Genomic DNA, 24941 nt, shown 5'->3' with positions numbered 1-24941 from the left:
ACTCAAACCTTTTACCTCAAACAGTCCGTTATGAAATAAATCTTTTGGAGCTTCCCGAGTCAGGATAACAATTCTGGAGATTCAGTGTAGATCTCATGTTGGGTCTTACAGCAGACGGGTGGAGCGTCTCTCCCTTCAGTTTCCAAACAGCATGGAGATCTCCTTCGGAAATCTCTGTCTCAAACTTGGCAGTTTCCAACTCTGTGACTTCCACGCTGTACAGCGGGCGCACAACCTTGATGTCGCGCTCTGTGGAGGTTTGAAAAGACATTAGACAGAAGCAGACAGACAGTGAAGCTGAGTGAGAACGGGCTGATGGAGTGAAACGGGCGGCAGGGTTGTGATGGTCGGTGGAGGACAAACAGAAACAGTGTGCGTGCAGCTGACGCTCTCATTCAGAGCGACTCACAATTTGTGCAAAAGCGACAACGAAAGGACTCTGGACAATAATCCAACCCAATGAAACATCTTAACCCTGTCAACTCATGCTCTTTGAAAATACAATAGAGAATCAAAAATGGATAATAAAGTTATCAGGTCAAATATTGTAAATAAAATTAAAGAAAATCTCTGAAACATCTATTTCTAGAAACCATTTTGTTCAGGATTACTTCCTTTTGGATGTCTTAATTATTAACATATCACCTTAATCATACGTTAGCATTAAAATAACTATTCAAAATAAAATTTTACAGATGCATTTTAATGCTCTAACATGTCTTTAAACCCTGCATGGATACCTTGGTATCAACACATTGACCTGAGAGTTTTATTCCTGTTTCTAGTGTCTCCTCTGACTGTTATAATAATCGCTGAAGATATATGGGTTGGATTATCCTCCAGTGTGATGAAAACAAGTAACAAACAGTGAAAACATTCAGAATGAAAAGACAGGACACAGTTATGTAGGATGGAGGAGAAATGAGCGACATCCCGGAGAGCGGCGGGATTTCGATGAATGCCAGTGCAGTCTTGACTGATCGCCGGACGGGCATTACCTTCAATGTTTAGCTCAGCTGTGGTTTTGTCGGTGCCACAGTCGCACGTGTATGTTCCCCTGTGGCTCTTTGCTGCCTTCTTGATGATCAGCATGCGCTTCTTGCCGTCTGATTGGATGAGAATGTTCTTGGACGGATATATTTCACTACCGTCTTTGAACCATTTGACTTCGCCGTTCGCTTTGCTCAGCTCACAGGACAAAATCACCTCGTCTTTCTCGACGGCAGTGTAGTTCTGTAGCTTCACTGTGAAGTACAGGTCGCCCTCTGCAGGAAGTAAAACATCGAAACAGTTAAAATTCTGGCTTGAAACTTTGACATACAAACTTTCCTTCGGGGGAAATTCATCAGCATCCTCGCAGAAACTGATTATTACCAAGCACAGTAAGCATGGCCTCTGACGTCTTGCTGGCAGCCTCCACTTTGATCATGGAGGTGTCATCAATGGAAACCTCCTTGAACGCCAATGTGTGAACTTTTCCTGCCTCTGAAATGTGCACCAACTTGCTGGGGTGCAGCCGGACGTCGTTTTTGTACCACACCACTGGGATCTTTTCATGAGAGAGTTCAACGCTGAACTCCGCGGTTTCACGTTCCTTCACGGTCACGTCTTTGATTGGCTTGATAAATTCAAGTCGAATACCTGACAAACAGAAACAATGTATACATTCAAATCTGAAAACACACACAAACTACAGGGAACAAGGTAGTTCAGTTCTGCTTATACTCATATCCTTCCCATTGAAGACATCACGCCACTGAAACGGTCTGACTTTACCTTTGATTATCAACCTTCCAGAAGTCCTTTTATCTTCGACATCAAACATGTATTTGGCTTCGTCCTCGTATTTGGCAGATTTTATAATAAGGAAGTGCTTCTTTCCTTCCACAAGAAGTTCATATTTGTCATCGCTTGACAGCTCTTGTGATCCTTTCAGCCAACGGAAGCTTTTGGGCTCTCTGGAAATTTCCAGCTCAAACTTTGCCTCATCCTTTTCATAAACATGCACATCAGCCAGAGGGGTAATGAAAGTCACTGGAGGCTCTGTTGATTCAGACACATTGAGTTAGCATCAATGCGCAGAGAGGCCACTTAGGAAGACAACTTTGCAGTGGCCTACAGATTGGTCCTTTAATATTTAAGCACATAAAGTGGGAAGAATGCTCTTGTGCATTTAAGATTTGTGGAAGAAAAGCATAGGTAACAACTGTGCAAGAATTAATTTGACAGTCTTTGCACAACATGGTCAAGTGACGAAAAGAGCTCACCCTTGACTTTTAGGTTGGCAGAACACTTGGCGTTAGCGGCGGTAAATGCCACCTCGCCTGTTTGAGGCACTTTGCAGTTGTACAAGACCAGGGTGTGTTTAGCCCCATCCTCCACGATCTCAACGTCCTGTTGGTGGCCGACAAACTTTCAGTAAAACAAGTGGTCTCAAGGAAATGCAATAAGAGGGGGGTGGTGGTTGGTTTGTTTTCATTTGTTCACCAGTGACAGATAAAACAGTTAAAACTGACAATTTTATTTCCAATATGTGAGATACAGGAATGCTTTAAAGGACGCATGAAATGAAAAACATTTTTCCTGGCCAAAACATGAATACTTAATTCATCCTCTGGCCAAGTCAGAAAGCCTCTGCATCAGCTCTGTAGACCGATTAATTGGAAAGCAGAGCTTGTTCAAGTTTATATTTTGATTTTGTGGTGATATAATGACAAGGGTTTGCATAGGCATGTTTGAGTGCTGCCAAACAGCACACCACCTCTTGGGACCTTTAACAAAAGCCTAACAGGAAATGAAAACCAACCAAACCCCAGGTAAGAGAATTTCTGCTGGGAGGTATTTTAACAAGACGTACGGCAGATGGACTAAGGACTTCTCCATTCAGTTTCCACTGGCCATGGACATCATCCTCGCTGAGCTCGACCTCAAAGCGAGCAGTCTCTCCCTCAAACACTTCAACGCCATACAACGGTCGAACCACCTTGATGTGGCGAGCTGACGTTTAAGAGAAGTGACAAAACTCTTACATTTAGACACAATTTTGACACACAAATAAAAACACAAAGACAAACACAGAAATGCACAGACTTCATCGACACCATACAGAAACCTTAGTACAAGGTCCTGTAAAATCCCACCTTTATTATATAGTGGGGATTCACCTCAGAGGACCATAAACAACCAAATGGCTGAAGCTGTGATGACCTAGTTTGTCTTCAAGCTAGCAGAGACTTTGTAACAAGAAGACAAACAGGTAAAAAAAACAAGGTCACCTATTATGGACCAAAACCAGGACTTTCAAGGAGCCATTTGGTTCTGTATGGAACTCAATGAGATGCCCCAGTTCTTCAAAACAATGAAGAACAATAAAGGGAGGCTGTTTCTTCAGAGAGAAATGGTCTTATGACAAGAACCATAACGCCAACTGAAGATGTGTCTTGATGAGCACACAAAGGACAAACAAATCCAAACAGGGTAGACTCAAGTTGTGGTCAAAGAACTCAACGATAGAGTTTTTCAACCATTTTCTCAAGTCTGGAGTGATGAGATGGACCACAGGATGATGATGGTGGTGATGGAAGTTAGGAAGTGATGAGAACAAAGAGAGGGTGTTCCAAGTTCAAAAGCGACCAATGATGCTCAAGGTGAGGTTAGGAGGAGGCAAAGATGAACTATGAAGGATCATCAGGAAGGAAGGGAGGAAGGATGATGTTTGGATGGAGGCAAATGCAGGGACCAAACATAAACTCTGTGTTTTACCTTCAATGTGAAGTGTTGCTGTGGTTTTGTCGGTCCCACAGTCACATAAATACTGTCCTTTGTCTTTGTCACCAGCTCTCTTGATGATGAGAGTTCTGCGTTTGCCTTCGGCTTTGATGGCCACCATCTTTGAGGGCTTTATCTCAGCCTCATTGTGGTACCACATGACTTCCACATCTTTGTTGAGCTCGCAATCGAGAACCACCTCGTCTTTCTCCACTGCTGTGTAGTCCTGGAGCTTAACTGTAAAGTACGCATCTCCCTCTGGAATGAGGAAATGTTTTATGACTCTCCGTGATCATAAACAACACACAAACAGTGAATGGAACGAACAAACAGAAGACATGACTGAAACATGAATAACGACAAACATGGACGGACACACATAGCTGTAGGGAAGAAGATGAACAGACACTGGAGGACAGGTGGTTGTTCTTGCTTTACCTATGACTGTAAGGTTGGCCATGGAAGGAATTCCTTTGGCCTCAGCCTTGATTTGGCAAATATCATCTAGAGTCACTTCCTTCATTTCTAGCACGTGTTTCTTCCCGTCCACATGAGTGACCACCGTCCTGCTTGGATGGATTTTTACGTCGTTTTTGAACCAGGTGACAGGGATGTTCTCATGAGAGAGCTCCAGCTCAAATCGAGCCGTACTGCCTTCCTTCACAGTTTGGTCCTTTAGCGGTGAGATAAATTTGAGCCTGATACCTACAAACGTATTAGTAGGGGATATCCGTATGAGTACGTTCAACAGATGATGAAACCAACCAAAAGTTCCACCAAATAAGCCCAGTGATAGTGGTCCAGCACTTACCCTCTACTGTGAGTCTGGCTGTTGAGGTTTTGTCCAGAACCCCAATTGTGTATTCATCTTCGTCATCAAACTCACAACAGTTTATTATCAGCATATGCTTCTTTCCATCATCGATGATGTCATACTTTTGGTCTGGGGTGATGATGTCAGCCCCTCTAAACCACATGACTTTGGCGACATCCTTCGTGATGGTGCATTCAAACTTAGCCTGTTTCTTTTCAGGCACAGAAACATCTTTCAGCGGGACGACAAAGTCCAGTGGGATTTCTGGGTAAAAAGGTGCCACAAAGACAAAACATACATCAACAAAAACAGGAAACACAACAGAATGACAGAAAGGGGCCAGTTTACCTGAACACAGCACTGGGTTGTACCCTCCCATGGCTGTGGGAGTTCTTCAGTCCCAACATAGGGTACATGAAGGCTCACAGACATGAGCATCACATGCCATTGCTTGTTGGTGATGAGGGTATACACATCTAAAATAATCTATTGGTGATCTCTAGAATCTTCAAACTTAAAGCCATTTTTTTACTTAAATTTCACAGTCCCCATTGATTGCTGGCAGTGTGATCAGCTATCTGCTGCAATTGCATGTAATCTATCAGAGAGGCGATGTGATTTCATGTCTGCTAGAGCTACCCAATCAGAACATGGTGTTGGTGTTACTCTTAAACTGGCCACTGCTACATAAATGACACACACAAGTTACATCAACATTCATTTTCACACAACATAAAATGACACAGACAACCGGACAGGTTTTACAATTTCCACTGAACAAAACATCAAATGGACCAACAAACACAGGGCACCAATTTGAACAATGACCACGGACAGGATCCGGAACTGGAATAACTTGTCATCTTCTCGAACTCCAGGAAGTCTCCAACGTGGGTAAGGGTAATGAATCAGACATGTTAACCGCCTCGGTACCATGGGTGCCCGAGCCTTCAGCTGCCCTGCACCCAGACTCAAGAACTCCCTTCCCGCTCACATAGGACAGTCTGACACCATCCTATTACTCAGACCCCAACTCAAAACTCACCTGGTCAAACTGGCTTATTTCCTTTAACTGGACGTTGTACACTTTGCTTGTTTTTGCGTTGATGTTTTGTTTCAATGATGTTTTATCATCTTTTTTGTAAGGTGACCATGGGTGATTAAAGGGTGCCTCCAAATAAAATGTATTATAATTATCATAAACCGTGTTGAATAAAGATCTAAGGTCCGCTCATGTGCTATAAAGCTTTATTTTGTTCCCACGGACCTTATGCCTTTATTTTGAAAGCATATTAACATAAAAACAGTGGTACCTTGCAGTTCAGACTCCAGACCCCATGAGTTCTCCTTACCTTTGACATTGAGCATTGCGTTGGTCACTGCGTTCAGCGCCTGGTAGGACACTTCTCCGGCTTGATCCAACAGGCAGCTCTTCAGTATGAGCTTACGCACAGCACCCTCCATTTGGATGTCGCAAGTCTGATGGGTACATTATAATAATTTACATTAAATATGCAATAACAAAGACAAGGGAATGTAGAGTTGCATGGGTTAAACCTTGACGAACTATGTCCATCCTGTCTTACCGGGGATCTGGTCAAAACTTCTCCTTTGAGCTTCCATTCCCCGGGGACATCATCCTCAGAGATCTCTGTAACAAACATGGCATCTTCCTTCTCAACCACCTCAACGCTGGCCAGGGGCTTCAGGATCTCAGCCTCACGCTCTGAGAGAGAGACCAAATAAAAATGGTAAATATCAATCAAAGAATGTCTATTTTAGGTATTCAAGTCAAAAGGAACTATAAGCAAAACCTCCTAGTGTTAGCTTGGCAGTGTAGAGCCGTCCTTCCACTTCCATGGCATATTCTGCAACATCCTCAGGCTGACAGTTCTTGATAGTAAGCGTCAGCTCCTTTCCATCCTTCTTGATTTCCACCTTGTCAGAGGGGGTGACCTCATTTTCTCCTTTGAGCCACTTCCAGTTAGGAGTGTCCTTGAAAAGCTCGCATTTAAATACAGCTGTGGCTTTCGGTTTCACATGCTGGTCTCTTAGAGGTTTCACAATCCAGTCCTTAATAATTTCTGTTGAAGAGACATAAATTAATAATGTCCAACACTCAGTGAACATAGCACCACAAATATACTGAAAATACTTCAAAAAGTGTCAAAACCAGATGTTCTTTAGCAGTCTTTGTCATACTTGGTCTTGTTTCTGTTGCTTACCAATGATCTTGACATTAGTCGTGGTCTTGCAGTCTTCCTGTCCGGCCACTTCACAGGTATAGGTACCAGCATCCTCCTCAGTTGAGTTCTGGATTGTCACAGCATGCTGCATACCGATGACATTAATCTGAACCTTGTTGGCCTTCTTCTTCAAGACCTCACCATTCTTTCTCCATACTGCATCTCTCTCTTTGTTCAACTCACAGGTCATGTACAGAGGCTGACCCTTCAGAGCTGAAGTCTCCTCATCTAGCTCTTTGATCCATTTCACTGGCAGCTCTGTAAGGACACAACAAGGCAATGAGCTACCTGACTTTGGTTGGATAATTTAAAATACTTTCTCTGTAAATTACTGTAAAAAAAGATAGGTTTACCTTCAACAATGAGCTTGGCTGTACATTGGATTTCCTTTCCAGCATTCTTTGCAATACAAGTGTATTCACCTGTATCTGACAGCTGAACGTCAATAATATGCAACTTGCGATCTTTTCCATCAGATGTGAATTTGTGCTTGGGGCTCTCGCGTAGGTTACTGTCATCTTTCATCCATGAGGTGATAGCAGTGGAGGGAGAGACCTCACACTCAAATGTAGCAGATGAACCAATAGACTCAGCCTCCTTCAACACAATGTCCTGAAGCTTCTTGATGAATTTCAGAGGAACAGCTTTGAGCTTGAATCCTCCGAAAGGTTCCTCAGGTGGTGATGGGCCTTTTCCACCTGGCCTCAGACCCCGTCCCCTACCTTCTCCAGGGGATGGAGTTTGTTTAGCTGAAACACAAATAGAAGTCAGTTAATTCACACTGATGTTTCAAAGGGTTTCTGATCACAGATGCATTGAGACAAAAGACTTACGTTTCAGTCCTCTACCCCTGCCTCCTCTTCCTGCTTCCTCTGCTGGTTGTCCCTCTGTTTAGACAAAATAAAATTAACCAGCTGCACACAATGTAGTTTTATGCAATTGTCTTAAACATGCAGTAATAAAGGCATTTAATGTCCAGTTCAATGGATGGTGAGATGTGAAGTGAAAGTGATGTAAATAAATGAAATGACAATGAAAAGTAGGCAGCTATCGCACAATAAAAACATGGTTTAGCCCTCTTATATTACAACACGATGAAACAATCAACAGAAATATAGAGACAAGCTGAGAGAACACAAGTTGAATTGATGAGAGTGATACCGAAATGGAGGACAAGAAACAACAGAAATGACAGAAAGTGATGAAAATGAACACAGTTTGACAAACAGAATGGTCATTAACATAAACACATAGAAGAGATAGCGTGAATCGTGTCACACTTTAGATGCGATGAGGCAATGATGCTTTAGATAGAAGCATGTTGGTTGGAATGAGTAGAGATTATTCTGGGTAAGATGAAGAGACCGTCACCCCATGAGAATGGGTCGCCACCATCTCACCTCTCCTGGCCACCCCTGGTACCTCCAGAGCACCTTCCTCTGCTTCCCAGTCCTCTGAGGGAACTAGCTCCCAGCCCCAGGCCTCTTCCTCCTCCTGAGTTTCCTCTTCAGCTTCAAACTCCTCCTCGTATACCTCCTCTTCTGGCCTGGTGGCAATCTTCTTCATCTGTACAGCTCCAGGAGAGACCTCTTTGGCCAGGGGGACTTTTTCAGGCTTTGCAGGTTCTGCAGCCTCCTCTGGTGATGGCTTCTTTGGGACCTTTTTCAGGGTCACAGCTTCAATAGACTCTTTGGGTGAGACAGTTTTAGGAATCTTTTTAAGTTTATCCACACTTGGTATCTTCTCAACAGGGATTTTCTCTTCATCTTTAAGCTTCTCAACTTTGGGAGATGGTGTCTTTTTCAGCTCAACCTTCTTCAGCTTCTCGAAAGGCTTCAGAGCCACTTCTTCTTTCTCCTCTTTGGGCTTGGGAATGATTCCTTTCTTGATCTGCAGAGGTTTGGGCTCCTCGGGAACCTTTTCAGGTTTCTTAACAGCTTCTGGTGCAGGAGACACTTTCTTCTCTACAGGAACTGCTTCTTTCTCCTTTGGCTTCTCAACCTTTTTCTCTGGAACCTCTACGACTTCAGGTTTTGCTGGTTTTGCTTCTGGCTCTCGTTCTTTTAGTTTTTCATCTGGGCTGCGGCGACGGCGCACCTCATCGATCGGCTTCTTCTCTTTCTCCTCTGCTGGTTTCTTCTCAGGTTCTGCAGCTTCTTTGGAAGGTCTGGAGAAAGGCTTCAGCTTCACTGTTTCTATCTCTTCTTCCTTTGTTGGGATTTTCTTTACCTTGGTGGGTGGTTTGACCTCCTCGGGCTCTTTCTGTGAGGGAGCCTTTTTGTCCACTGGTTTTGGCACCTTGGCTTCAGGCTCCTTTACTTCTGCAGGAGGTTTCTCAGGCTTCTTTGCTGGTTCTTTTGCCTCCACCTCTCTTGGGGTCTTCTCCCTCTTTTGGAAAGGCACAGCATCCCTGTCTGGCCTTTCTTTCTTGTCTTTCTCTGGCTCTTCAACTGGTTTAACAGGCTTTTCAAAAGGTTTGAGTTTGACCACCTCTGGTTCCTCTTCCTCTTTAGGCAGTTTCTTCACTTTCTTCAAGGCTGCAGGAGGCGGAGCAGGTTCCTCTTCCTTTGGTGCCTTGGGAGTCTTCTGCAGAGAAATTTTATCTTCAGGTTTTTCCTCTTTGGGAGGAGGTTTTTTGCGGGTCCATGCATCTTTGGGGGCTTCTTTCTCTTCTTCTTCTTTTGGTTCCACTACTTCAGGCTTTTTCACAAACTCTGCTTTCTCTCGAGGTTTTGTCTCCTCCACAGTTCTCCTGGTTACAAATGACACCTCAGCAGCCGCTTCTCTCTGCACCATCTCCTCAGCATGAGTTACGGTGGTCTTCGACACAGTCAAAAGTTTCAGTTCTTCAGGCTCTTTTTGTGGAACCGATGGAACCTTTTTCAGTTTTATAGTCTCCTGTTCCTCTTCCACTTCCTTGACGACTCTAGTCGTTTTCCTCAAGGTTGGAATCTCAAATGTTCCCTCCTCTTCCACACGAATTTTACCTTTTTTGTGTAGAAGCAATTCTGAGGCAGCAGAGATTTGACAGTTCTTATCGGAACTTCACAGACACAGATTAAACACTAAGAACTTAGAAAAATAAACACAACATACATAACTTTACAGTACAAAAACAAACAGTCACAGAAGAGAACATAGACGAAAAACAACCACTACCACGGGATACGTCAAAACCACTAAAATAAAAATCTTCATATTGTTGCGGACAGAGTCAGCTTTGAAGTATGTATTAGTGTCAACACTGTGCGTCTTTCATAACTACAACATTTCCTGACTGATGTTTGAATTTTTGACAGCTCGCTGGCATTTTTATGGATCTGGGGAATTATTCCTAATGATTTCCCACAGATCTCAAATACACCAGACCAATCAAAGTCTCTTATTTAGCTTCTGCCACAGCTGAATCAAAGCTCCAGACCCATTGACTTAGTTTAATGAGTCTGGTGATCTGGTGATGCCAGGCTAAGTAACAAAGAATCAGGACCTGAAACTTTGAATCTTGTGAGTTATTGTGTCATATACATACTGAGATGTGGTGAGTGGTTTTCAGTACTCCTACCTTTCTTCACTCCTCCTGGCGCTTGGACGGGTCCCTTGGTTTCATCTAATACAGAGGTATAGTTTAGAAAGTTGTTAAAATGTCATCTTTCAAGACCATACATTTAACTGCCTGTGCAAAGGGGAAAACCTTACAAAACTGTAAGGATCTGTCATCAAACATATTCAGAAATATCTAATGACTGAATGTGGATGGCAAATGAATTTCAATGCAAAGCAAAGTGGTCCAATATCACATGACTTTTATGAATGACATGTGAAATTGTACCATGAATAAGATAAAGAGGTGAAATGAAGTTAAGCGGTGTCACAGGACAGATGAGGCATGCTCTGTGGCAATGATTTAATGACTTGACAAACAGGACATACAACGTGAAAAGACCAATGATTGAACACCGCTTTTTTTCTGCCAAAGATTATCCCAACCCTGGCAAAGCAGACAGACAACCAAATCAGCAACAAGAGTGTGAATGAGCATGAGTGGATGGTTATTAAATGCAGTAATGGAAGATGTGAAAAGGATGAAAAGGAATCCAACAAAAGATGTTATCCTTTCAGTCCTTTTGATTACCGCTACCTTTTTCAGGAGCTTTCTGCTCCACCACCATTGGTTTTTCTTCTGGTGGCACCACCTTTGTTGGCTCTTCAGCCTTCACTGCTGGCTGTGGCTTTGGAACTTTGAGTATGAAAAAAGAGGTTATAAAGCACAGCCTGAAAGCACACAAAGTGTATCGACTCTGTAATAAAAACCTCTCTGGATACCTGGCTTTGGTTCTTCTTGTGGAGTAACTTTCTTCTCTACCTTCTTGGCTTCTTCAGGTCTTTTTGGTACTTCTTGAACTTTCACTGCAGCTTGAGGTTTGCTCTCTTTAAGACCAAGGTATAAAAGGAATCAAACCGTAAGCTCCCAATTAATGGTTTATCCTAATATGATTCAATGACATACAGGGACCCATGTTGCCCAAGTGTGACATTCTTTTTCGAATGCCATAAGCAAACCAAGAAACAGACACAGACATCAACACAAATTTGCAAGAGAAGTTAGATACCTTCTGGAGGAGCAACTGGCTTTACCAGCGGTTCTTTGACTTGTGCTGGTGGCTCTTTCTCCCTCACAGGAGCTTGAAAATGAAATATGACAATCAGAACCAGACACAGACTGATGGGGTGAGCACTGAGCCATGCAAAGAGAAAATAACACAAAGTGAACCAACATATAAAGTGTAAGACGGTAGTTCCAAGACGGAAGAAATTTCCGTAAAATTTCTTGTGTCATCGTCTGTGAAAAACCTTTTCCTTTGACAAACACACAGGAACAGTGAAACAAGATAGACACAACAAAATGAATGAGGAAAAAAATTCTACAAACAACATGGTTTAGATACCAGATGATAAGAAACCCAAAGAGACTCTCAGGCGACAGTACGGTTCTTTACAATGAGCGAGATACATGTTGTGCCCAAACAAAATGGGTGATATGACGTGGATATCCTCTTGAAAGAATGATGACAAAGAGGTATGAGTTTAACAAACCCAAAAGAGATGATAGTGCACTGCGATGTTTGGTGCTCAGATCAAAAACACGTGCTCGGTGACACATAACATTCCTCCCTTTATACCTCTGGACGGTTCTTGGAGGGGGACAAGGTCTTTCCCTTCTGGTTCCAAAGACAGAATTGTCAGTTCTTTGTTGGACTGACGCCCTTTAGCTTCACTCTCCTTTCTGGTCATGGTTTCCACTCCCCGAGGAGGGATGTCTTGGATATCTGCTGTCAGGCCAGATTTCCCTATGTTTATCTTGGTTTTATCTGTTACTGAGGGTTCGCTGACCGTGGACTCATGCAAAGGCATTGCAACAGTGTCAGCTTTGGACTTTTTCTTTGCATGTTTAGAAGCCTTCACTGCTTCGTCAACTTGTTCTTGGGTTGTTGTCTGATTTTTTTGCCCAGGTTTAGCTAACAGTTCTTCTTTGATTTGGTCTTGGTCGGTAGATTTTGTGGCTGTTTTTTCTTTATCATGGAAGTCTTGGACTATTCTGTATTCTCCTACCATTTCTTGTGTCTTCAGTTCCTTTGGTTTAGGCAGTTCCTGCTCAATCAATGGCTCTTTTGTTGTTGCCGCTGACAGAGATAAAACTTTAGGCTGTCTTTTCGCTGGTTCATATGTTGATTCAGTCCCTACAAGTGAACTGACTACTGCAACTCTTCCTTCAACTGTGTCTGATTTTGGACGTTCTCCATCACTTAAGTTTAGCTCAGGTCGTATTGTTCTAGCTTCCTCTTTTGTTGCAACCATTTCTTTGGGCATTTCTCTTTCGTCATATATTTTAGGTCTGTCACCTGCTGTAAGGGGTTTTTTAGATGTCACTTCAGCTGCAGCCATCCCTGCAGCTTTAGTTTTCTTGTGTTTTGCCTTCAGTTTGGTTTCTTCAATGGGAAGAACAGTAGCTTTTTCATCCTTAATGGTGCCCACCTTTGACTGAATTTCTTTGACTGGGACCTTAGCCTGAACCTCTGTTTGAGTGTCTCTAACTGCTTCCCCAGTTCTAGTTAGTGTTTCTGAAGTATCTTGGCCTTGCAGTGGTTTTCCAGCAGGGGGTATATCTTTGGTTGTATGTCTTTCCAAAGAAGTAACTACCTCACCTTTGGGTGGATGATCTCTGACGTCTACTTTGGTCTTTTGAAAAACTTTACCATATTCAAAAACATCTTCCTTCCCTGATACTATGTCTTTTGGTAGCTGGCCTGGTATAAGCATTTGGGGAACAGTTTCTGGTTTAACACCTCCATCCTCTGCTTTGATATATTTTTCAGATGCAACCTCCATCTCAGGAGCAACTGATGTTAGTCTTTGTACTTTTTCTTGTTTACTCTCTGTTCCTTCAAACGGTACAACACTGCCATACTCATCTTTAACTACCACTGACTCAGACTGAATTTCCTCAAGAGAAACTTGAGTTCCCTTTTTAGGCCTCTTTTCTTTCTCTTCAAGGGATTTAGACGTGATGGATGGTATTTCTTTAACCTTTGTGTCTGATACTTCTGTAACAGGTGTAATAGCTGTCTTTGTTTTAGTTTGTTTATGTCTAGTTTTAGTCCCTTCAGCAGGAGAAGTCCGGATGGTTTCTTCTATGGTCCCGAGTTTGTCTGGAGCTTCTAAAAAGTGTTGGTCTGTTACTCCTGTCTCAGACATGACTGGGGCTTTTCTTTTGATTTGTTCCTGATTTTCAGGTGTTTTGTCTCTGATGGGGGACACCGTTTGTTTTTTGTATTCAACTAAATCTACTTTACTCTTATCTTTTTCAACTTTTTCTTTTTTATCTGTTAAAGCTACCTTTGGTATTAGGGTTATGTCATCTGACTTATACACAAGCTCTTTCTTTGACAGGATGTCTTGTACAAGAGTATCATGTGCAATGTACCTTTGGGCAGTGTTTGGTATATCATCTCCTTCTTTCACAATCAAGGATCTATGAGATGCAACCTCCATCACAGGTGCCAAAGAAATCTTTCTTTCCACTTGTTCCTGTTCATCTGTTATTTCTAGTGGAGTAACGCTGTCATATTCATCTTTTACTACAGATGTTTTTGATTGGACTGCCTTAAGAGGAGCTTTTGCCCTTTTATCCAACTTCTTATCTTTCTCCGTAGAGGAGGGTGATTTCTTTTTCTGTTTGTCTTCAGTTAAGATCACAGCTGTTTCATCAAGCTTCTCCCTTTCCTCTGTTTTAACAGGTTCTTCTTCTTCTTCGGTAAGCTGTTCAGACTTGTTTGTCTCATCAAGAACATCTTTGTCCATTACTATCTTTAGTTTAGTTCCCTCCATTCCTGGAGAAACTGCTGTCATTGTGTCTCCCTGTGTCTGACTGGCCTGTATTTGGACTGATTCAGCTGTTTGTTCTTTGGGTGGTTTATCCTGCAGAGATGGTACTGAATCCTTGATTTTAATTTCCTCTCGCTGCATTGTTTTTGTCGACACAGTTGAAGGAACATCCTGCTCTGACTTTTTTAATTTTCCGACCTCAATGGGAGTGACTTTCTTGGCTTTATCTTTAACTTTGCTGACCTTAGATGGGATTTGCTTAACCTCTTTTGTTTTGGTCATTTTTTGCTGCATCTCCTCTGGGGGTTTTGATGCCTTTAAAGGACAACTGACTGCCTCCTCACCACCTGTCTGAAATTCTGCTCCTTCGATGTCTTCATGTCTCTCAGGAGCTGGTGCTTCAGTGGTTTCCTCTATCACAGGTGCGACCGAAACCTTTCTTTCGACGTGTTCCTGCTTGGGTTTGCTGTCTTTCAGAGGAATAACTTTAAAAGTTTCATCTTTGACTGTGCTGATTGATATTTCTCCATGTTCAACCACAATTACCTGAGATTCACTTTCTTTCTGTTGCGACATTTCAGTGGTTTTGTCCACGACAGACGTTTTTATACTTTTACCACCATCTTGTTCCTTTTTTGCTGTTTTTCTCTGCTTACTGAGAGTATCTCTGACAGTTTGAGCTGTTCTTTCCTCTGCTTTTTTTGATATGTGCTGTTGTTCTTTCACTGATTTCTCTTTCTTGGGGGAAACAGACTTTGGTGCAGTTGACTCCTCTTCATCATCTTTCTTTAACTGGACATCTTCCAGTGTAATCTCAGTATCGTGTGACAGTATTTGTTCTTTCTCTGTTGGTAGCAGCTCTTTCTTTAAAGGTGTAACATCTGGCTTCATTTGGTATTCCACTTCTCCAATTTCTCTAGCAGCTGTTTTAGTTTTACTTTGTATTTTTGAAGCACTTCCTTTTTGCTCCTCAGAGGAAATAAACTTATCAGGATGATCCTTAATTTTGACGTCTCTTTTGTCAGGCTGGCTTTTGGCTGTATCTTTAGATTTAATATCTTTCTGTTTTTTACTTTCCGTTTGAATTTCTTCTGGTAGTTGCATTTCTAAAGTTTCATCTTTACTTGGGATCACTTTTGCCGGAACATCTTTAACTTTTCTCTTTCCAGTTTTGGCTAACGCTGGCTTTCTTTTCTCTTCAGGGGTATCTCCTTGTTTTGTTTCTATGGCTTCAGTTGGAGGAATAATGTGTTGCGTAACTTCAGTTCCAGCTTTTTCTTCTTCTTCTTTGGTTTCCTTTGACACATGTTCTTTTATTTTGAAAGGAAGAGGTATTTCAGGAGAAACGTCTTCTACTTTTAGAGATTTGTCTGGACTGACGGTGTCTTCTTCCTCAGTAATACGTGATTCTGAGGTATAATGCTCTACCACTGTTTGATCAGTTGCTAAGTCTGGTTCAGATTTCACAGATATCTGCTTTTCAGTTTTCTCTTGTCTCAATTTTGTCCTTTCTTTTGAAACAACTTGGACATGTTTGTCTTTATCAGGAACTGCTTCAACTTGGTCCTCATCCTCAACTGCTGCTTGCTGACTCTTTTTCAGGGACCTGCTCTTTAGTAGCACTTCAGGTTTTTGAGGTGTACTATCATCCTTAACTGTTTTCCTCCCTTTGACTTTTGGGGTGACTCTTTTATCAAGACCTTCTGTCTTTGAACCATCAGTAACAGATATATCACCACTTGTTTTAGATGACTGAAAAGGCTCTTCAGTCCTACTCAAAGTCTCTTCATGCTTGATCTGATGAACTATCTCCTCTTTGTCTTTGTGAGCACTTTCTTCACAGTCTTCTTCAACCAGGATCTTCTCTGTAGAGGTAGCTTTCTTGGATTGAAAACCTTTGGGAGTTTTCTGAGCTTCTACTCTTTTCTCAGCTTTTAAAAGACCAGCAGTGACAGCTGGAGGGTAAAAGTGATTAAGAGGTTTGAAGAGAAAGCACCACGTAGCAGTGCCAAGAGATTAGGGGAAGAACAACAACACAGACACAAACATTGAGAGTTAAACAAAAACCAAGGAGATAAGAGATAAAAAAAGTTGTCTTGACAATCAAGGATGAGTAAATGTGCAGTGGTTGTACCTGTATCTGGAGCTTTCGCTTTTATTTCTACTTGTGCTTCAGGAGCAGCAGGAATTTTCTTGGCCTTGACTTCTATTTCTTCTACTTAATGTATAGTTCAAGATGTTAGTAGTTAAGAAAAGGGAGGAAGAAAACAAAGAATTTGTTAAATATCAGGGGATAAACCAAAAAAGAGTCCCCTAAAAGAAGATACAACAGCATAGTTAGACAAGTGATGACACATAGACAACAAGGAACACAGTGAAAATGAGGAAGTGGTATGAGAGACATTTAGAGAAGAGATGACAGGCTGAAGATGAAATGATGACCTCTTGTGGCTGATCCAAAAAAGAGTAAAAAAATGGAGTCAGACGAAGACGTTAAGATGAAAATGACCACAAAGTTAGATTTTCTCTTTGTACCTCGAGCAATCGTTTGTTGGAGAATCCTTTTCTTCTCCTCGGGTTTTGGAGGGACTGAAGGTTTTGTCTGAACTGTTTCCTCGATAGTAAGACTTATTTCTTCTGTTTTCTTCTCAGTATAAATTCTCTGAGGAAGAATTTCTTCGAACTCCTCCTTTTTGGCGTATTCTGCCTCCTTCTTTGTAGTAACCAGCTCAAGCTGAGGCTCTGGTTGGATCACTTTTGGCTTCTTTGGCTCCATATCTGTTACTGACTCTTTTGGTTTCACCTTAGGGGTAAGCTCTTCTTTTGGTTTTGGTTTTTCAGACACTTTCTTTTTATCAACTATCTGATCAGGTTTCTTCTCTTGTTTCTTTTCAGCTGGCTTTTGTGTCTTTACCGACACTTCCAGTGGTACCTTAGGTTTATCCACTGGCAGCTTGATCTGAGCCTCCACCTTTCTACTTATTTCTTCTTCTAGGATTTCTACCTGGGCAGGTGGGAAATGTGCTGGTTTATCTCTCACTGTGACCTCAGTGACTTCTGTTACTCTCTCAGTTCTGTAGTGTTTTTCTTCAGGGATAGTTGCTGTTATCTTTATGTCATGAACAGCTGATTCCTCTCTACGAGCCTCTACTTTAATTTCCTGCTCCTCAGTGCGTTTTCTGGCTTCAGTGCTGATAGTGATTGGTAAACGTTTGGTTTTATCCATTTCTGTCACAGCTGGTTTATCTTTTATGAATTCTTTTTCATCAACTGTCACAGTTTCCTCAGTTTTTCTCACTTCCTGTTCTCTAACCTGCCTGGCTTCTGTTTTGATCATGATCTTACTCTCCTTTTTGGCTACAATACCAGTTTCTTCAATTATTTCTTTTGGAGGCTCCTCCTGTGGCTTTCTGACCTTTCTGTCTTTGTCAGATTCAGTTTCTTGGACTTTAACTGTCTCTTGAGCTTTTGGGACAACTTTGCGTTTAACCAGCCGTGTCTCTTTCTTCTTTAAAGTGTCAGTAACAGATATGTCACCTTTCAGCTCAGACTTCTCATCTCTTGTTTTCTCTAATGCACTTAAGATATTAACTTCTGTTAACGACACTGTTGTGTCATCCGGAGGAACCACTTTGTCTTCATAAAACATTTCAGCATGTTCTTCTGCCACCTCTTCATGCTCCCACACCTCCTCTGTGGAAGACACTTTCTCTGTCACATAAAAAACTTCCTGCATCTTCTGAGCTTCTTTTCTTTCGATCTTGACAAGACTGGTAGCTGCTGGAAGTTTTAAGAGGTTTTGAAGAAGAGGCGTCATGTGGCGGCGCCAAGAGGTGACAACAAAACACAAAGACAAGCATCAGTGTTAGAAATGGACAACACAAAGATTAATTCAGGGCTAAAACTGGAGGTGATAATCCACCTGTTGTGTATTATCAGGTAAGGTGAAGTTAAAGTTTGCCATCATGTTTTCAGATAGCCAGTACCTTTTTCTGGAAGAGAGACTTTTTTCTCAGGTTCAACCTCTTTGGGCAGAATCTTCTCAATCTTCCGAGTCTCTATTTCTTCGAAGAAGCAATCAGTTTTTATTCCAAGATGATTCAAGAGTTGATTGTTTTAAAAAAGAGAATTTAGACAGTTAACAGAGAAGTTAAAAATATTAAAAAAGACAAAACACAGTAAAGAGAAAAACACCAAAAAAGGATGTTAGAAAACTCTTAAGAGGCAGCAACAGTTCAGTTTGAAGATTTGTTCTGATTTTATGTCAAAATTTGTTTGATTTACTGACAGACGCAACATCTGCCTGACACTGAAAAGATGAAATAAGTAATTTTTACTGTTTGTTCCAGTCGACTAACACAGAACGGCGTCTGAAAGTGTTTTTTTAAATTTGCATTCTGGCAAAAAGCTCTGCCTTATAAACACTTTCACACTGGACCAACACAAGGGACACATGCTGCGTGTCATGAAACAGTCAGGTTTGTTGGTACATTTCATTCTCTTGAGTGTACACTTGGATGTGTTGCCATAAAGCACATTAACTGCTGCTGAAACTGGACTGTTGCTGATTGTTGCTGCACGAGTGAAGAACACATAAAGAGGAGAAGAAGAGTTGAAGACTGCCTCGGGTGTACCTTTGGGTTTAGCTTCCGGTATCTTCTCCGGTATCTTATCAGGGACTTTGGTGGGAACAGTTGGTTTTTTAGTAACCTTTTCAGGTTTTACTTCCTCAACCTTAACAGGTGGCTCCTTCTCGAGAATCCTCTCTTCCTCTACCACCTTTTGTGGGACTTTAGAAGGCTTCTTCTCAGGAGGAGCCTTCTCTGGAACTTTTTCCAATGGTGGTTTTTCTGGAACTTTCTCCGATACCTTTACTGGTACCTTCTTAGGAATTTCTTCCACTTTTTTCTCAGGTATCAGAACCTTTTCTGGGACCTTCTTAGGAATTTCTTCCACTTTTTTCTCAGGTATCAGAACCTTTTCTGGGACCTTCTCGGGGATCTTTTCCTCCACTTTTTTCTCAGGTATCAGAACTTTTTCTGGTACCTTCTTAGGAATTTCTTCCACTTTTCTCTCAGGTATAGGAACCTTTTCTGGGACCTTCTCAGGGATCTTTTCTTTCACCTCAACTCTCTCTGGTGGCCGTCTCTCGGGTACTGTTTCAGGTATCTTATCAGGCAGCCTTTCAGGTTCAGGCTCTGGCACAACTACCTCATCAAACTCCTTCTGAGGTGCTTTTTCAGGCACCTCTTCAGGTACGAGTTTAGGTTTTGGCTTCAAAGCTTTAAGAGGGTTTGACACAGAGACACACAAGACATGACAATGAAGAAGAGGGAAATGTGCTAGCGCACAAATAAGGACACATTTAAGACAACGGGGAGGACTTGACTCAAAAATACTCTTTGCTGCCAGTTGGCCTGATTAAAGTAGGCTCAGAAAATAAGACAGATTAAAGGGGGTCGCTCTCTGAATTTTTTTTACAAGGCTTAGTTGTTTCACTGTTGTCTGAGCAACAATACCCTGTTTGTGAAAAACTCACACTCAAGACAAAAAACACAACACAAGAAAAGAAAGATCCATCAGAAACTTTAAAGTACCTTTCTCCTTCTTAGTCGGCTCTTCTTTGGGAGGAATAATGGCCGGTTCTGGTTTCTTGACGGCTTTTGGAGGCTCAGGTATTTTTTCCTCCACTGGAGCTTTAAAGGGTACCATTGAAATGCATTAGATGCTTTTCAACAAATTCATGCTGGAGATTTTTGCAAGAGACCTCAACACTCTATCGAGTGCAAGAACAAGTTAGTAAGAAACAGACACATACAATGTGCAACCCCACCAAACACATGACAGCGGGCCAAGAGTTCAGAGAATGTGTAAGAGGTTTTAGTGTGAGAGGTTAGACTCAAGAGATGGAGCTGATCACAAAGAGGATCAATAAGCGCTGATGGAAAATCACTCCATGTGAGTTAGAGTTGGATGATTTGGTTAAGATTAAGAATAACTCTGGAGCAGCTCGACAAGAGAAGCTGTGTACCTTTTTTCTTAGGCTCCTTTGGTTCAGGTTTAAGCTCCGGTTTGGGCTTTGGAGGTTCTGGTTTTGGTTTGACTTCAGCTTCAGCCTTTTTCACTGCAGGCTCTGGTTTGGGTACCACAGCAGGTTCTGGTTTTGGAACTGGAGGTTCAGGCTTAGCAACACTTGGTTCAGGCTTCGATACAGGAGGCTCAGGAATACGGACTTCTGGTTTGGGTTTTTCTGGTTCTGGTTTCATTTTTCGGGCTTCAGGTTCTGGCTTTGCTGCCACCTGTTCAGGCTTTATCCTTGCCTTTCCTGGTTTTTCAGCCTCTTCAGGAACTTAAAGCAATATGATATTGGTTGATAAAGAAGTAAAGACATTCAGGACACAAAGAAAGTCAAAGTTTGCTTCCACACTCGAAGCCAGTTACAACTCAGGACAGAGAAACATACACACAGTTAGACAGAGCAGCTTTTAAAGCCTCTAAATCTGGACACACACACAAACAAAGCAGGAAATACCTTTGGATGGTGGTGTTGCCGGTTTCTGTATTGGCACAGGCTTCTCTTCTGCCTTGGGCTCCACCTTCGCCGCTGGTTTGGCCTCAGGTTTGGCCTCAGGTTTGGCTTTGGGAGCTGGTGCGGGCTTAGGTTTAGGTTCAGGTTCAGGTTCTGCTTTTGGTTTTGGCTTGGGTTCTGGCTCAGGCTTAGCTGCAGGTGCCACTTTCTTGGGCTCAGCTGGTATCTGAGGTTTAGCCTCTTCTTCAGGTGGGTAACAAAGACATCAGCTAATGTTAACACCATGCTATGGTAGCATTTAAGAGTTATCAAGGGGAGTACAAAAGACGGAGATGACTCTTAACAAAGAGTCTTAATGACAAACTACATTAAAAATACAGATATCAACAATTAAAGAATGGGAACTGAAGATGGAGTTGGAGTGAAACTCAGATTTGACAGACATTAAGAGGTGAGAAGCCTCACAGCTGTGAGCTAAGAGTGTAGATAAGGTGTCAAACAACATGAAGAAGAAGGTAAAGTACCTTTCTTTGGCACTCCAGGCTTCTCAGCGGGGACAGAGGGGGCAGCAGGCTTCTTAACCTCCTCTGGTTCTTTTATAATACATTCAGACAAAGAATAAACCAGAAATTCAACAAAAACAAGTCAATGAAAAACACAGAAATGAGTCTGAATGATGATATCAAACCACATCATAAAAAAACTGTTAACATGAGGACAGTGTCATCAAAGAAGATAGAAGACTACAGAGATGTTTTTTGGAAAAAGACATCTCTACCTTTGGGAGCAGGAACCTTCTTTTCTGGGACAGAAACTACAGGAACCTTTTCCTCCACAGGCTTTCTGGCCTCCGGCACTTCAAAAGTTTAGCAAATTTGGGTGAGATTTCACAACATAAAAAAGTGAAAGAGGGTTATGAAGTGAAAAATCACACACTACATGAAACTACTTCAAAAGTGTTATTAGCATTTATTATTATGCTAATGGTACCTTTGGGTGGTGATGGCTCCTTCACCGCTGGTTTGGGCTTCTCTTCAGGCTTTTTCTCATCTTTAGGAGCTTTAAAAACACCGACCATGTTAGCATCAGAACAGAGATGCTGTGCGTTTGCAGGTTACGCAGGTAAGCGCGACAGAAGATAAGGCAAAGAAAGCAACTACAGTAGACAGTGTTTAAGTCTATCTGTGGCAAATAAAAGATGTAAGACAGCAAAGAAAAGGAGTCACGATGTAGCCAAACGAGACAAACAATTGAAGATTTTAGTAACAGTGGACAAAAAACACGTCAGCGAATTATTCTGCGGGGCAGAGCGCTGAGCAGCAGGAGGAAGATGTGCAGGTCTGCTGTACCTTTTTTAGGGACTTCCTGTCTCATTTCAACTTTCTTCGTCTCCACTGTCTCCTCAACAGGGACTCTGGCAGCTAACAGAGGAAAAAACACATCCACAGTCAGAACATGTGTTAATCTAGTTAGTCCATTCTTTTCTCTTTAAAAAATTATGCTAGCTAAGTTTTCTTAGTTAATTCAACAACTTGAAACGTTGTCAAGAGAAAGGAAAAGTATTTGCAGCACTGTTCAAGTTTATCAGTGAACTCAGCAAGTTTAGAAAGTTAAGGCAAAGAAAGTTAAAAATAAATTAATTAAAACAATTGTCTGATTATCTGTGCCTTGGATTACCAGTGAGATATTACATTTTTACAGGCAAAGCAGTAGAATTCAAAGATGTACAGGAAGCCAAAAAAGATAAAAAATGAAGAGTGAGCCGTAGTTAGGATTGGCTCAAACACACACACGCACAAACAAACATACAAAGGTATTATCAGCACCCTTCCTGATACCTTTGGTTATGGACACCTGTTGTGTTACCGTCTCTTCTGTCCAGCTTTCATACTCGACTGAAGGTGTGACAACCACAAAGTGACAAAAGACACCAAACGTGAGGCAAAAAAGTTTGTGCTCAGTGGAGAAAACTCAGGAGGTCATTTCACAGTTTGACCAAGTCTCTGTCTTGTCTTGTCTCAGTGCACAAAATGACCCTAACCCTGACAAGGAAACAGGAACTACGGCAAAATAACAAAACAGGTAACAGACAGAAACATACATAACAAAAAGTCTTCAAGACAAATAAAGCACCTTAAGAAAGGTGCATACTGCCAACAAAAAGACAGAAAGCAACCACACGGGGATGCAAAGTGACAAAAACAACAGTTAGTAAGAAGAGCAAAACCACTATTGAATGAACTGACTAAATCAGGAACACATTTCTGCAAAGAAGCAAAAAAAGCTTTCACAAAGACATAAGACACAGACAAAGAAGCACAATGAAAACATAATAATGCAAATACCTAAAGGCATTTTCATTATTTTATATTTTCTGTCTGCTTTACCACAACACTCAATGACACAGATACAGAGTTGACTTGACTAAAAGAGCAAAACAGAGGAACACAAAGCAGCAAAAGAAATTAAGGCAGAATTCTGCAAAACCAGTTTGCAGAGGATCGAAAAGGCCACACACATTGATCACAAATAACAGCGAACCACAAACAGACTCAACACCAAATCTAAAAATACAAACAGCCAAAAAGAGCTCTGAGTTAACCGTCATTTTGTGTCCAAGGGGGTCTGAGTTCTTAGTTCATTTTTTGAGAATGACAAGACAAGACTGGTTGTGAAATGGCGATCTGATTTGATATTAGTGGTTTTGTGATGGAAAGATGTGAAATGAAGTGAAAGTTAAAGCATGAAAGAAGATAAAAACACAAAAAGGCAGACACAAACAAAGAACAGTGAACAGGACAAACGCTGTCATATCACAGCTGCTTGTGTCTTTATGTCGGCAAACACACAAGCTTCAAAAGCAGTGATCAGCCACATAACACTCAGATGTTGTTATGCTGACTGTCAGCAGCAGATTAAGTAAAGTCTCAATCTGAGATTATTTCAATTTTGATTACCAAGAAAAAGAAAACAATTACGCAACTGTTTCCTATTAAAAAACGATTACAAGTTTTGGTTCAGGATCCAAAAACGTACTATTTGTTTTACAAGTTAAAAACAATCTCTAAAAGATAAATTGGGGGCAGATACTGATTGCTCCCATTATCTTCAATCTGCTTGGATGGTTTAATAATGATGATGATGATGATGGTAATGGTGAAAATGAAGAGGATGGTGATGAAGTGGGGTAAAAAAGAAGAAATAAAGCATTTTGTACCTCTCTGCTCCACCTCCACCTCCACCTCTTCTTCATAGTGGTATGAATATTCAGCTGATTCTTAACAAAAGCAAAAATATTCTTGTTCTGATATTCTTTAAGATTACAGACAAAAATGTTTTGTTCATGACAGCTCAAGCTGAATAAGTGTTTTTAAACTTTCTCCTTGATGGATGGCGTGAGCAGATGAAGTACAAAAGCATATCGTAAATACCTCTCTCTTCAATCTTTTCTTCATACTGATAAAATTCAGCAGATTCTTTAAAAGAAAAACATGTTTGTTTACTCAAATGTTAAACTTGGGTTAAATGTTATTGAAGTAAACCTGGATGTACTTCCTGACGTTTTAGTCCCTGATGCAAACAAAGCGCTGCTCTGGATTCGAACCTTACCTTGAATTGCCACTGATGAAGGCATTTCAGGCCTCTGAACTGAGGAGTCAGGGATATCTACAGAGTAATGAAAATGGCTTTTACCAATACTTCATCGAGACTATCATAACAAAAGAGCTGAATGAAGAATTAATAAAGCTTATATTTTGAGATATTTGCTGTTCTGTGAAAAAAGGAACAGCTGACATTTCAGAAAATCCTCCTGTTTTCACGTCTGCTAGAGATTATGCTGAAATCCGACAGATGCTAGCTTAACTTTGGACGAATAAAAACAGCTAGCATAGAGTGGGATGTAATACAAATGCTCCTTAAACTTTGGTTAACTAAAAAGCAAACAATGTCTTTCATGTGGCCACTTCACCTTTTTCTCCTTTGACAAATGAAAAACTGAAGTTTAAAGTCTGTGTAAAGCAGCAATAAATTTGCACTTCTCTCTGCTGTCAAACGCTGGGGGCGTGTCAGTTCGAGGTGGTGCTGGGACCTCTGCCACGCGCGGGAGGGGAGCCGCCTCCGTCAAACGAAACCTACAGTAGCAATGTAAGCTAGCGCCATAGCCTCATCAGTTGGACCCAGTCCTACCTGTTTGAGCCAT

At 41.5% G+C, this 24941-nt stretch overlaps 1 protein-coding gene across 1 annotated transcript in view; it reads right to left on the bottom strand.

The window, feature by feature from the left end:
- Window positions 1–24941, bottom strand: part of ttn.2 (titin, tandem duplicate 2) — a 178306-nt gene that overhangs the window by 85418 nt on the left and 67947 nt on the right. The window contains exons 85-119 of the mRNA XM_074694523.1: window positions 24350–24406; window positions 24172–24216; window positions 23958–24017; window positions 22579–22635; window positions 22090–22161; window positions 21731–21799; window positions 21519–21596; window positions 21265–21333; window positions 20744–20983; window positions 20243–20560; window positions 19809–19907; window positions 19312–19493; window positions 18832–19146; window positions 18637–18643; window positions 18198–18275; window positions 11439–11492; window positions 11152–11256; window positions 10967–11065; window positions 10391–10435; window positions 8229–9836; window positions 7662–7715; window positions 7182–7577; window positions 6808–7086; window positions 6397–6666; window positions 6169–6308; window positions 5935–6061; window positions 4580–4846; window positions 4207–4473; window positions 3763–4026; window positions 2858–2997; window positions 2268–2394; window positions 1777–2043; window positions 1375–1641; window positions 999–1265; window positions 110–249 (exon numbers count right to left, since the gene is read on the bottom strand). Of these exons, the coding sequence (XP_074550624.1) occupies window positions 110–249; window positions 999–1265; window positions 1375–1641; window positions 1777–2043; window positions 2268–2394; window positions 2858–2997; window positions 3763–4026; window positions 4207–4473; window positions 4580–4846; window positions 5935–6061; window positions 6169–6308; window positions 6397–6666; window positions 6808–7086; window positions 7182–7577; window positions 7662–7715; window positions 8229–9836; window positions 10391–10435; window positions 10967–11065; window positions 11152–11256; window positions 11439–11492; window positions 18198–18275; window positions 18637–18643; window positions 18832–19146; window positions 19312–19493; window positions 19809–19907; window positions 20243–20560; window positions 20744–20983; window positions 21265–21333; window positions 21519–21596; window positions 21731–21799; window positions 22090–22161; window positions 22579–22635; window positions 23958–24017; window positions 24172–24216; window positions 24350–24406 (6929 nt within the window). The remainder of the gene's footprint in view (window positions 1–109; window positions 250–998; window positions 1266–1374; window positions 1642–1776; window positions 2044–2267; window positions 2395–2857; window positions 2998–3762; window positions 4027–4206; window positions 4474–4579; window positions 4847–5934; window positions 6062–6168; window positions 6309–6396; window positions 6667–6807; window positions 7087–7181; window positions 7578–7661; window positions 7716–8228; window positions 9837–10390; window positions 10436–10966; window positions 11066–11151; window positions 11257–11438; window positions 11493–18197; window positions 18276–18636; window positions 18644–18831; window positions 19147–19311; window positions 19494–19808; window positions 19908–20242; window positions 20561–20743; window positions 20984–21264; window positions 21334–21518; window positions 21597–21730; window positions 21800–22089; window positions 22162–22578; window positions 22636–23957; window positions 24018–24171; window positions 24217–24349; window positions 24407–24941) is intronic.

This window comes from Halichoeres trimaculatus, unplaced genomic scaffold (genome assembly GCF_033239565.1).
Source record: "Halichoeres trimaculatus isolate MK-OKI-2021-1 unplaced genomic scaffold, fHalTri1.1 fHalTri1_scaffold_19, whole genome shotgun sequence".
Classification (NCBI taxonomy): domain Eukaryota; kingdom Metazoa; phylum Chordata; class Actinopteri; order Labriformes; family Labridae; genus Halichoeres; species Halichoeres trimaculatus.
Note: the sequence above shows the minus strand (reverse complement) of the source record. Positions and strands in the feature narration are given on the sequence as shown.